This window comes from Zootoca vivipara, chromosome 4 (genome assembly GCF_965207765.1).
Source record: "Zootoca vivipara chromosome 4, rZooViv2.hap1.1, whole genome shotgun sequence".
NCBI lineage: Eukaryota > Metazoa > Chordata > Lepidosauria > Squamata > Lacertidae > Zootoca > Zootoca vivipara.
This window is the reverse complement of record NC_142587.1, coordinates 35,605,077-35,617,671: the sequence shown is the minus strand read 5'-3', so window position 1 is coordinate 35,617,671 and position 12,595 is coordinate 35,605,077. Positions and strand designations below refer to the sequence as shown.

The 12,595-nt window shown below is 40.7% G+C and overlaps 1 protein-coding gene across 1 annotated transcript; it reads left to right on the top strand.

Annotated features, from left to right (window-relative positions):
- Window positions 1-221: 221 nt before the first annotated feature.
- PNPLA4 (patatin like domain 4, phospholipase and triacylglycerol lipase) lies at window positions 222-10,769 on the top strand. Its single transcript, XM_088668691.1, is given in 8 exon segments — window positions 222-320; window positions 323-406; window positions 3,505-3,566; window positions 3,781-3,868; window positions 3,871-3,918; window positions 8,390-8,490; window positions 9,781-9,922; window positions 9,925-10,769. Coding segments are annotated over 8 exon segments (654 nt in total). The 3' UTR covers window positions 9,955-10,769.
- The last annotated feature ends 1,826 nt before the right edge of the window (window positions 10,770-12,595 follow it).

The window sequence follows — 12,595 nt, the reverse complement described above, 5'->3', positions numbered from 1 at the left end:
TTTGTTAAATTGTATTTCAAAGCACCTCTGACAAGAGTCTCAAAGGTATTAATGCAAGTCTCCAATTATTTTTGGAAGCTGAACTTAATTGTATCTTTTAAAGATTAAAAATGTCCTGGTGATTCTAAGCCTTATGTCACACATCAGAGTGGAAAATTCTTTTTTGGGGGGGGTTGAAAAATCTTTCACAATCCTTTCTAAACTTTCTTTTCAGAGCGAAAATGAATCACCTCAACTTGTTCTTTGCAGCTTGTGGGTTTCCAGAGATATACCACTTGGGGGCAGCATTTGCTCTTCCCAGGCATGGGAAGAAATTACAGTACTGGATGTTGTGAAGGCCTTTGCAGGAGCTTCTTCAGGATCTGCAACTGCCACTGTTCTTTTAACGGTGCCAGAAAATATAGAGGTAATTGAAAAAGAACATGCAAATCTTTAAAAGATAGCTTTAATCTACTCATTTGGGATGCTATCAACTGAAATCATAATAATATGACCAGTATCTTGTGCAGCTATAGTGCAGCGACATATTGCTATCATATTCCATATTCAACATTTTGGAGCAGTAATAGATTTATGAAACATACTCTTATCTTTTACTGTCACCCTTTTCCCCATATTGTGTGTGGCAAGATTATATGTGGGGAAATGGGCAGTGATGGTGAATATTTTTTTTTGACCTATAAAATTATTTTTCTAATTCTTGCTCTGTTACTTTGTAGTACCAGTAAGTATTTGTGACGATCGGACATGTAGTTACAAATGACAGTCTCTCTCTCTCTCTCTCTCCCCCCACCCCCTTTTAGCATGTTTAATTTTGTGTCAAAGGCAAAATAGGCTGACATAGCTAGTGCAGGCACAATCTGTCTGTAAAAATAATAAAAACATTCTTAGTAATTAGTAATTGTAATTGCTTATTCCTGGTAATTAATGATTTGTCGTTTTCAGTTTCCTTAATTGGTAGCTAGAGATAACTAAGAAAGCAAAGCTATCTATGACCCACCTATATATCTATATATACAAATGTAAATGTAAACTGGGCAAGTGGGTTAGTATCTAATTTTCTCCAAAACCACTTCACCGATTACCTTCAAATTTTGACACAACGTCCCAAGCTAATGTCCGAAGGCTCTTATAAAGTTTGCTAAGACAGATGTCACACCTGTGGCAGGTAAAACCCCCAAAACCCGTGTTTCAAAACAAACCCCTCAGACGAAAATGCATGCTGGGAAAAGAACTAGGTTGCAAACCAGCGCCCTCTAGTGGCGGCTACACTGGTACTGCACCTATAAAACCTTCTCTCTCAAAAGCACCTTGGCTCCCGTTTACATACTAGGCTGAAGCCTTTACACACTAGGCCGAATGGAGGTACTGACTCACCTGGGTGGGGGTTTGGGGGAGGAGGGGATGGGATAGGTCAGGACACGGTGGGACCACTCACAGGGATGAACTGGGGGGAGAGAAGGGGGCGTGATACGTCATGGGTCGGCACAGAGTGGGGGGATCACAGCGTTACGCCTGTGTAAACAGAACACGCGTAAAATAGGGGGACTCTGAAGGTGAGGGGAGTCTGAAGGGGGACTCTGAGCCTCCATTTAACAGTCTGAGCCACAGCAACGCGTGGCAGTGGCAGGGCCAGCTAGTGTGTGTGTGTGTGTGTGTGTGTGTGTGTGTGTGTGTGTGTTCGAAAGATCTCAGGGTGGATCACAGATCTTCACAGTGGTGTCAAGGTACTCATAGAAGCCAGGAAGATTAGAAGTAGGAATGTGCAAAACCTCTCACTTCGTTTCTGCAGATTCTTCTCATTTTCTGCCCCACAACTTCGCAAATACTTGGAAGCCAGCAGGGGTGGAGAGCCTGTGGCCCATCCGATATTGTTGGATTGTGGTTCTTCTTGGGTCTGATGGGAGATGTAGTCCAACCACATCTTTAGAGCCTAAGCTGCCACACTGCTGCTCTGGTGTGAGCCCACAGCTGGTCCTGCAAAATGATCGAGATGATGGAGAGCAATCCACCGGCTACTGTATGAATGACACCAGTGATCGTAGCTAGCCAGTCATCCAACTGCTCGCTTGCACACTGTAGTGTTCCATTGACCGCCACACAACGGTTAGAGTAAGGGCAGACATTTTCCTCCTCGCTCAAATTCTCAGTAGTAAAGCTGCTTAACAAGCTGCCTCTTGTGTAGATCTCTCCCTTAAGGAACTGCGGGAAATTGGGTTTAGGCATGCCAGCGTGGACTCTGCCTGATAAGCTCAATGGGACGCACATCTAAAGGAACATTTCGATTCACATCCTGATAATGCGTCTTTTCAGTGTAAATCTACCCTAACAATCCACCAACCCCTGCAACAGAATCTGAATGAATTTGACATGAAGTGGGTTCATGATAATTATCTGCACTAGCGGAACTTCAGTATCTGCTTCAGAAATCAGAACTGCTAAAGACAGCATCTATAATTAGAAGTGTATTTTTTATTTTTTAAAAAACAGCAAGTCAGTGAATCTATGTAACGTGCTGCTTGTAGTACATGCTAACAATTTTTTGTGACTCTGCAGTTCAAGGCAAATGCATAGCTGCCAAGTTATCCCTTTTTTTAAAAGGGATTTTCCCTGATGCTGAATAGGCTTCCTCGCGAGAAAAGGGAAAACTTGGCAGCTATGCAAATGCCATTTTCTTTAAACTGCAGTACAATGAAGTTTCTTCTCTTCCCCTTTCAGTTATCTCAATGCTACTGCTGCTAGTTCTCACTGAAGCCCAACAGCAGTTTATATCTGATCAGGAGTCATCTGTTGAACCTGCCATTTGATCTAAAAAACACACTACCACCCTTGGTTCTCTGTATCATATTTTCCCCAGGCCATTGGCAGTACCCTTGGTCACACCCTTTCAAAGGCTTTTGCAAGTGGAGGGAAATCACTGCTGTTTAACTAATTTTCTCTTAAATTCCCACTGCTGTGGGTATTGCCCATATGCTACCTGCAGCTGTTTAAGCTGTTTTTGCATTCTAATGAGCATTCATCTTAGTAAATTACAACTCCTAGTCTGTGGCATTAAAAATAACTGAAAATTGTCACCCACAGCTTTCTGTGATTTAAATCTGCATGATTCTTTCAGTCTATTCAATGATGTTCTTTGCTTGTGAAGGATCTGATAAGAGTTTCCCATTCAGTACATGGTCTTTTGGCTGACTAAAATTTCAGGTGTCACTAAACATTTTATTAAAACAAAGGTAGTGATTTGTAGGTAAGCAGAAATGAAATTGTGTGTGTTTTTAGATTAATTTGATCATGATAGGTCTAAGAAATGTGGATTCAATGGTAATAAAAACAAATACAAAAACTGCCTAATCTTTCCCACTCAACTAGCTTATCATGCTTATTATGGCACAAAATGTTTTTATTTCAGAAATATGTTTTATAGGGTTTGTAAGAAATGAATATTAAAATAGAAAAATAGCATTGTACATGACTTTTTTGTGGCGGGGACGGCGGCGACTTTTTCAGGAGTGTGCCAAAAATACCTATGAAATTGCAGATCCTAGAAAACTATACTTTACTAACACCAAGCTATGACAAAACTTAGGTACGCCTTTCTTTTTACAGATATCGCCTTAAATTTGGTTTCATGTAAAGCTCCAGAGAAATGCTGCTGCGAGGATTCTGTGTGGATGGCGTCTTGTAATAACTGTGGAGAAACAGCGCTTTCCATCCTTCCTAAATTATTTAGATGGCGTTTAATTATTAAGGCTGACTAATGTTTATCATTCTATTTTTCTGTAGGGGCTGCATTGATTCAATTCTTCCTCCTAATGCTCATGAGATAGCAGAAAATCGGCTCTTTGTATCAGTCACTAGTGCTAAAAATGGAAAAAAAATCATTTGCTTTCAAATTTTGCCTCCAGGGAGGATCTTGTTAAGGTAGGAGAGCTGCAGATCACGTCTATAAATGGAAATTTACGACTGTCTCCAGGGGCTATGTGTTTGGTTTTTTATTAACTGTGTCCTGAGAACTCATCATTCAGTTCAGTTGAGTAACTACGTTGCTTCAAGAAGGACTGCTGACCTGTTTAAAGTAAGACCCACATGATCTAATGCTTCTGCAATGCTCACAATTGGCCCTATTTTATCCCTTTAAAAATAATGATTCCCCCTGTGATTTTTTTTACCGGTAAGTGTGTAAAAGAACAGGTTCTTATGTCAGAACAAAATGCTAACAAAAGGCCAAGACATGCCTTGATAACCATTCCAAGAAAGAAGAGACATCTATATGCATCACAATGTTCATCCAGCTCGTTGGACGTCCCTATTTTCATCAAAGAAATGTTGGAGGGCATGCAATAGGATGTCCTCACTGCTATTTTTCTAGAAAAAGAGGTGCTGGAACTCACTACGAACGTCTCCCTCTTTCTCTTAGAATGGCAACGGCACCTACCTGAGAGGTGCCAGAACTGAGTTCTGTCGATTTCCCACTGGAAAAAAAGCCCCAGGTGCCCCTATTTTTGCTGGACAAATGCTGAAGGGAATGGAATAGGATGCTCCTATTATCACTGGACAAATGTTGGAGGGTATTAAAAAAATTGTCCAGTAGCACCTTAGAGACCAACTAAATTGGTTCTGGGTAAATGCTTTTGTGTGCATGCACACTTCTTCAGATACATTGAAACAGAAGTCACCAGACCCTTATATGCGTCAGACCAACACGGCTACCTACCTGAATCTAGAATCATTGGAGGGTATGTTCTTCCTCCTGATTTAGTTAGGAAAAGTATATAGACTACTTAATCAGAAGAAATGCCCCTTTAGATACAGCATAACTTTTGACACCACTGTAGCTAACCTGCCCTGCTAATCTTCAGATACGAATGGTATTTTTAAAGTGGGATTTTGTCGCAATGGTCCTCTGCAAGGCTGGAATGTTCTGCTGAATGATGGTTTAGCGGATGAGAAAGACAGTCCTTTATTCATTTACCCATCCGCTTATACTTTGTGTGGTTGATGAAGCAACACCGGGCCCTTTAAAATGAATGAGCGCAGCATAGTTACATAGATTTAGATACCTGAATTTACTTGCAGGTGTATATTCCATTAAGCTTAGTCTTCATGCTTCATGTGCCTCTTTTAAGTGGATTTTAACTACACCCTATTTCACAATATCGCTCCTGCTTGTAATATATGTGTGTGGATTACGAGAAATAATGTCTCAAAATCCAATAGCCTATGAATTATTAAGGAGTACGTTTGAGGGTCTGGTGCAGCAAGAGAAAGCAGAGTAAATGTTATTTCTGGGGTGGATGAGAGAGCATCTTAAATGGAGGGTTTATCTATCCGTGCTACTGTTGCAGCCACAGATAGGGAGTTTTGAAACACCCCAGGCTGCTTTCCCCTTCTTGGGGGGTCATCTTGCCTAGCTTCAGCTGGCCCATTAATGCTCACTATCCCTTCCTGAAGACTTTTGAAACTTCTCCTCCTGCAGCTTTGGATCTTTAAACCTGCAGGAGGACTCTTTTCTCTTTCCGCTCTGGAAGTTTTGTCCTTGATCACATGGACGTCAAGAAGCCACAGATTGTGAACAAAGAGAAGAGGCATTGGGGAGTTGTTAAGCAATTCTGATGTAGGAGATTCTGCCACTCAGCTTAGCTTACTGTGATGTGTGTGGGATAGACTGTTGCCTGTCTTGCTTATATACTGCTCCACTTAAGGCTATCTATTGAACTTTAAAGTCATAATAGCAATAAAATAAATATAAATATGGCCACCATCTCTGGGCTCCGACCTCTGGATTTGGACCTGTCTGTCAGTTCTAATTTTTGGCCGCCTAGGAAGTCGGTTATCTTGCTAAACTCATTATGCTTTATTGGCACTGTTGGCAACCAAATCATAAAAAGCCCTTGTTACGCTCTGATGGCTTCCAGTGAATCATTCACACAGCTTGCAGCACTCAAGAGGTAATAAACACTTTCAGGGGCACCTTAAGAAGGGCGTTGAGAGAATGGAGAAGAGAAAGTAGGGTAAAGAAGCAAGGCGTTCTTCACAAAAAAAGGTTCATTTGGAAGTGCAGCAAAATCTTGTATCTGATTAGCATCTCCAAAGGGAAATTTTTGAAGTTTAGTAACAGCAGATTCATGCAATTTCAAATAAATGGTTGACTGCCATGGCATGCACTTGGATGATAGACCAACAGAAGACAAACACAGGTAGAATAATGAGACAGAGGTTGGTGGAATCTATCTGGATGGTTCCCTCCCCCCTGCCCCTCTGCTTTATTGTTTTGTTCCTGGCATGTGTGCAGGTATTTCTCTGCCTGGAGATGCACATTTCTTTAGAAGATCCTGGAAATGTGCAATAACGAATGTTATCATTCTCAGTTATCATGCTGTGCTTTTTCTGGTGGGGGAGAGGAACAGCATGGAATATCTATTTCAATTATTCCCATTTTTTTCTTTCACATTTTCTTTAAACACAGATATTGTGCAAGAGTGATATCTTCTTCTTCTTCTTCTTCTTCTGCAATCACTTGTAGCTGAGTAAGATTGTCTTCCATAAACCATAGCTGCCAAGTTTTCCCTTTTCTCGCGAGGAAGCCTATTCAGCATAAGGGAAAATCCCTTTTAAAAAGGGATAACTTGGCAGCTATGCATAAACACGGTTTTAACAATGGGTCTGTAAGTGACTGTGGAGGCCAATTCTGGATCCACATGTCCTTCCACAGTGGGGACATTGGTTTCCAGGCAGGAGTTGATCACGGTGTGGACTTGCCAAGTGTGCCTTCCTCTTAGCACATTTCTCCCTTGCGTCCTGAGATCGAGTGTCTTCAAAGCCCATGACACCTTTGGTAAAGGCTGTTCTCCAACTGTAGTGCTTGCAGGCCAGTGTTTCCCAGTTGTCAGTGTTTATACTACATTTTTTAAAGATTTGCCTTGAGACAGATATATATATATATATATATATATATGATTAAGGTTTGCATAAGAGGGATGGATGGGTCTTCACAAGACCTCTGTTTCAAAATATTCTTTGAGCCCAATGCATGTATTTTGATTGGTGTGTTAGGTAATCCCTCACTTCTACTATGTGAAGCTCTTAAGAGCACAGCTCCTTCTAACTGGATTTCTGAAATTAGAGCATGCCTTAGCAAGTTGCCATTGGTAGAAATAGACATGTTTGTATTGTTTGGGCTACAAGAAACAAAATGGCTGCAGGGAATTTGGGTGGAAGTAGGAGTGTAGTATGAAACACCACCCACCGGAAACATCACTGTACAAAGACAATGTGCTAATGAGCTAACACCCCAACACTGACTTTTCTGCAATAAGGGAAATCTGCATGTTTTTAAATGTTTATGCTGGCATTTTGATGTTGTGGTGTTGTCACTGCAAAAAACAAGAGGCAATACCAGTTCTACCTTATTATTATTGTTTTATTTATTAGATTTGTATACAAAAAAAGCTTGCATACTTGAGGCAGTACTGATTCTACCATGAACTTCCATCTGGAAGCCCCTTCAGTCACTCTAATGCTGGCACAAGGAAGATGCAAGGCTTTAGCAAATTGGAGGAAACTTGGTCATGACTTGGCGTGTGGTGTTCTGAACTGTCTATATACATAGAATTGAAGTCCAAAAATCCAAACGGTACCTAAAGCCACGAGCTGGATCCAAAAAGATCAAGAGTTTGGGCAGAAAACAATGTCTTCATCTTTGAAATATTGTTGCTATATTTGCACTCTGTATGTTCATGGCATTACAAATTTGATGTTAATTTGAAGCCAAGACGTTGCACTCACTCAGAACAACACCAGTGATTAAGGGCCGACTTTCTCTTATTAGGAACAGACTGTTCTGATTAGAAATAACAGTGACAATTAAAAAACCTAAGAGTCTAGTTATATTATAATGAAGGTTTGCCAGCATGGTACCTATGATGCTACTAATCTTCAGAGTCCCTGCCCACCTCACTGCTCCTTTTGTTATTAGGTGGCAAGGATGGTTAGGATTTTTTTGATCCCCCATTTGAAAAGTAGGCTACATAGAGCTGAAAGAGACACTCAGAAGAATGATTATGTTTCCTACTTCCTGTTTCAACTCAGTGTGCTTTTCAAGGCTCAGACTGGGACCTGAGCTGCTAAATTGACAGCAGAGAGTGGGGGAGGGGGCAATCTGAGATGCTGTAGGAAGGGAAATGGTGTGACTGCGGGGAGGAAGGAAGAGGAAAGAATGACCCCACCAGTCAAGAGAATGGAATACCAGATAGATGAGAGAGAGAGAGAGAGAGAGAGAAAAGAGAGAGAGAGAGAGAGAGAGAGAGAGAGAGAGAGAGAGAGAGATTAAATCAATTAAAATGTGTGGGTTGGTTTTTTGTCTTCGTTTTTGAAATTGCATCTTTTTGCACAGATTTCACCTGCTCATCCATCCTCAAATCACAAATCACATCTTGCCCCCATTGACATTACTTTAATAAGTGTAGAACTGGTGCTTTCTACCAGTGCCATAGTGTAAAAACATGAATGTGAGACATGGACCATTATAAATGAGAATTTTTACATAGGACCTCCTGAAAACAGTCATCAGGTTATAGTTCACCTCTGTGTCCACATTTGTATTCCATGATTTCTTGATAGTTTTGTTGTCCTCCTGTGTAAAAAATCATGATATATGAAGATCAGTGTGGGTTTTTTTGGTGCTGACAAGAAGCAAACCTGTGACATTTTCTTGTACTGTGTACCAGTGTAAGCTTTGATTTGATGGTAGGGAACTCTTTCTAAATTCATGCAAATTTAAGAGGATCCATTTTAATCCACCAGACCCAGCTTTTACCAAGATTCCATGGTCAAGCAAATTGTGTGTTGCAAGGTGGGGGTGGGACTGAAGGAAGGGGAAGTGGCCAGGGAGAGGGGTGTAAGAACCAACCAGAGGTTATTGTTCTCATGGCATGCTCTTAAACATTACAAAAACATTACAAATCTTCCCATGGGCCCCCGAAGGTTAGAAATTCAGGTCGAGATTCGTTTACAGTCATGACACTTGCTGGGGGATACTGATCGATTCATTCATGAGCAGGCAAATGAGACTGTTCTGCTTTGGTGATCACTCATTGTCAGGGATCAGGCTGGGTAGTACTACTCTGAGGAGGAGTGGGGGGAGCCCCTCTCTCTCCCTGCTCAGAACCAGGATCCTGGAGCTCCACTTGAGCAGGAGAGTAGTACTGACCTGGTCACAGTTCGGAAGATGGGAGTTGGACAGACTCGGGAGGCGAACAACAACAAGAGGCAGAACAGGAGGAGAGAGAGTTAGCTGAATCTCCCTCACTGGGAGGTATACAGCCTCTTAGTCCCTCTTAGCCTCTTAGCCTCTTAGCTGGAAGTGACTAGAGGGATGTGGGAGGCAGTGGCAGAACATATGCCCTTCCATGAACATGGCCATAATGGTGTGTCCATAAGTGCTTCCAAGCTTCTATGGTTGGATAAGGGCAGTTGTAAATTCACAGCCCTTGGTCGTCTAATTTTAGGGTTGCTGGGTTATTATTATTTTTTAATGATAACCAGCATCCGTAGTATACAATCCTTAAAGTTGAAACCATCTCCATCTTTCTGGATGGCCTGATTTAACTGCCATGCTTTACTATGGCCACCCACTTTACTTTTAGAGGGAAATATGTGATAAAGCCCATTTGCCATGACTTGAGCTACTTGGAAGAAGGACCAGATAAATGATAATAAAACAGTAAGTGTTGGATACCACTCTTCAAGAAAACTTACTATAGTTAATGATATGTTACCTCAAAGGAAAACTAGCACAGACAAAAGAAATGGTCTTTTTCTTGGTTTGGCCTTAGAGAACTTCTCAAGACTCTACGAGGCTCTTTTCCCACCAAGCCAGGAGAAGATGGAATCGCTATACCAGGCAGGATATGATGATGCCATACATTTTTTTTACTGAAGGAAAATTGGTTTGAATAGATTATGTGTGTCGGAAATTAATGAAGTCTGATGGCTGTCAGAGCAAAGCTACAAACACTCCAACAGAGCCCAAGGGATTGCTGTCACAATTTCTGTTTATCTAAAATGAATGCCATAGGAATTGCATCTGTCGCTGTCAAACAAGTGTTTATATATAGGTGTATTGGATGGAATTTGTAAACAGGTTTAGATGTAATGGAATTGTGCTTGCATAGTAAGAGAATCTGTTTAATAGGGCAGTAAGAAAGAAAGACAATCAAAGGGTTTTAATTTTTCTTGCCATGGAAATGCTCAAAAATGATTTGCTGACATTAATTAGATTTTAAATATATGTTCAGTTTGTGGCTGGAAAATATACACTTTCTACACAGAGTTGCAAACTCACGTTCTTTGCAAGTAATCCTGTTTGTGTGCCCATTAATTGACTTAATCATTTTCGTTTTTATTGTTTTTTCCCCTGTGTACTCTGAAGCATGAACTCTAATTATAAAGAGGCAGTGGGATACAAAACAGCTTAATTGCATATCTTTTAATTGTTATGCATATGGATTTTGCTATTAGTACATCTTGTTCTTCAAATGAACTGCATAACTTTCCACATTTGGATTTGCGTAGTGCAGTGCTTCAAATGACTAATTCTTGCTTTCTGGCACGTATAATTCTTTGCAGAAAAAAGGTGGCAGTTAAATTTATTTATATTTGCTGACAAAGTTCCCCCAAAGGAGGGAATTTGCCCAAATTGAAGTAGGAGTCATGCAGGGCTTAAGTTTCCAGTGCAATTGTGCTCCCAGTATAATGTCAGAGAAGACCTGGCTTCCTGTGGTTTGCAGGGAGGGAGCCAATCAGCCTTCTTGGTTGGGTGAGACTGCCATTTTTTGACCCAGGTAGTCCTCAGGACCTGTCTCAGTGTATTCATTGCTTCTGACCATCACATCTTTGGGGCACAACAGGAATGATTTTGCTCAGATTATGTAATTTATTGGATTATGAATACTTTGAATAAATTCTTACTTCATTGCAAATTTCTCATGTCAATAATTCAGCTATTTCCAATAGCTGATTTGAACTTAAAGAACTCAATATAAAGATGCTCTGTGTACACACATAGGAGAATAATCTGATCCAATGAGTAGAGCTGTGGACTGTTTTTCACTTTACATTGTAGCTTGGGTCCAGGGTTGTTCACACACACACACACACACACGAGAGAGAGAGAGAGAGAGAGAGAGAGAGAGAGAGAGAGAGAGAGAGAGAGAGAGAGAGAGAGATTTCTTTTATAAATATGTATGTTCATTTCTGCCACAATTAGGCATTTTGGGAATGAAAGAAATGGGATGTACTTTAGGAACATTTGATGCCTTTCATCTCCCTGTTGTTTGCTCTGCTTCTCTTGAATGCTGGTTTAACCAGGAGAATTTCTAAAATTAATTCTAGAGTTGATGCATGCATTTTTAAATCTTTTTTATTTGCTTAAGCTTCACCTCATTCTTCCTGATCAAAGTTCTTTGGGGTGGTGCTTTACTCAAGTTGTCATGTCTTATCATCAGATTTGGTGCAGTGTTTTAATCATGCATGCAGGGGAACATGCACAAAAAAAAAATACTGATGCAATCACCCATAGAAGGATTGATGAAACATTGTAAAACAGCATTGTGCATTGATGATTAAGAGAAAAGGAGATAGACTAGGCTAGAGCAATTTCTGTGGTAAGAGCATTCAGCCCCCTCCCCCCCAAAAATGCACACTTTTTGGGGGGGAGGGATATTTAAAGTTATTTTTGGAAGTGGTGAATTGTTTTCATGGCAGCTTTTCCTACTCCCCTCACACCTTTTTTTGTAGTAACTGCAAATCTGACTGCAGATTTCCCTTGAATGCCTGGAATGACACTGCATTATGAACTTGCATTGTTCTTGGGGCAGGAATGCCCCGAACTCTCATCACTTTGGTTGCCGCTTTTTCCTCTGCCTTTTCCAGATCTTTGAAATGAAACGACCCGTGCTGTATCTTGCATTGTCAAAATGGCTGAAATGAAAATTGGTACGAAGAGAATTTGATTTGATGTAAAGGGCAAATTTACGAAATGGACTTTCTCAGGTGTGGCAGCGATGATGTATAAAACTATGACAACTTGTGTTGAATAAGCAGTCAATATTGCCTCATGCTGCTTTGTTCTTTCAGATTTCTGTTATGTAGTTGACAGTTCCATAGTTTCTAAAGAATAGTCCTAATGTGGTAGGTCATGACTTCAGTGCAAGACATTCCTTTTAAGCAGCTTGGCCTCCTTTTTAAAAAGGCTATAAAGACCTTGATTTTGACCTGATCTTCAATAGGCAGATAGCAGTGTAGGAAGATCATTGAGGTCATGCATCCTCGGTGACCTCTATTACTGAAAAGGTGACTACTGCAGTCCGAAAACAATGCTCTTCCAAGACTAGGGCATTCGTTTCAAGATGGACTGCATGGAAACGCTCACACCTGATTATTCACTGTCAAACTGCATGCAGTCTCTCATTTCTGAGAACTGATCTCAACATTCTCTTTGTGTGCATTGCCAAATTCACTTGAAAGAGTAAATAACAGGTGGCTATTAACTGATTTAAATAAAAATAAAAATCCACCAGTGATTTTTTTTTCATTTGGT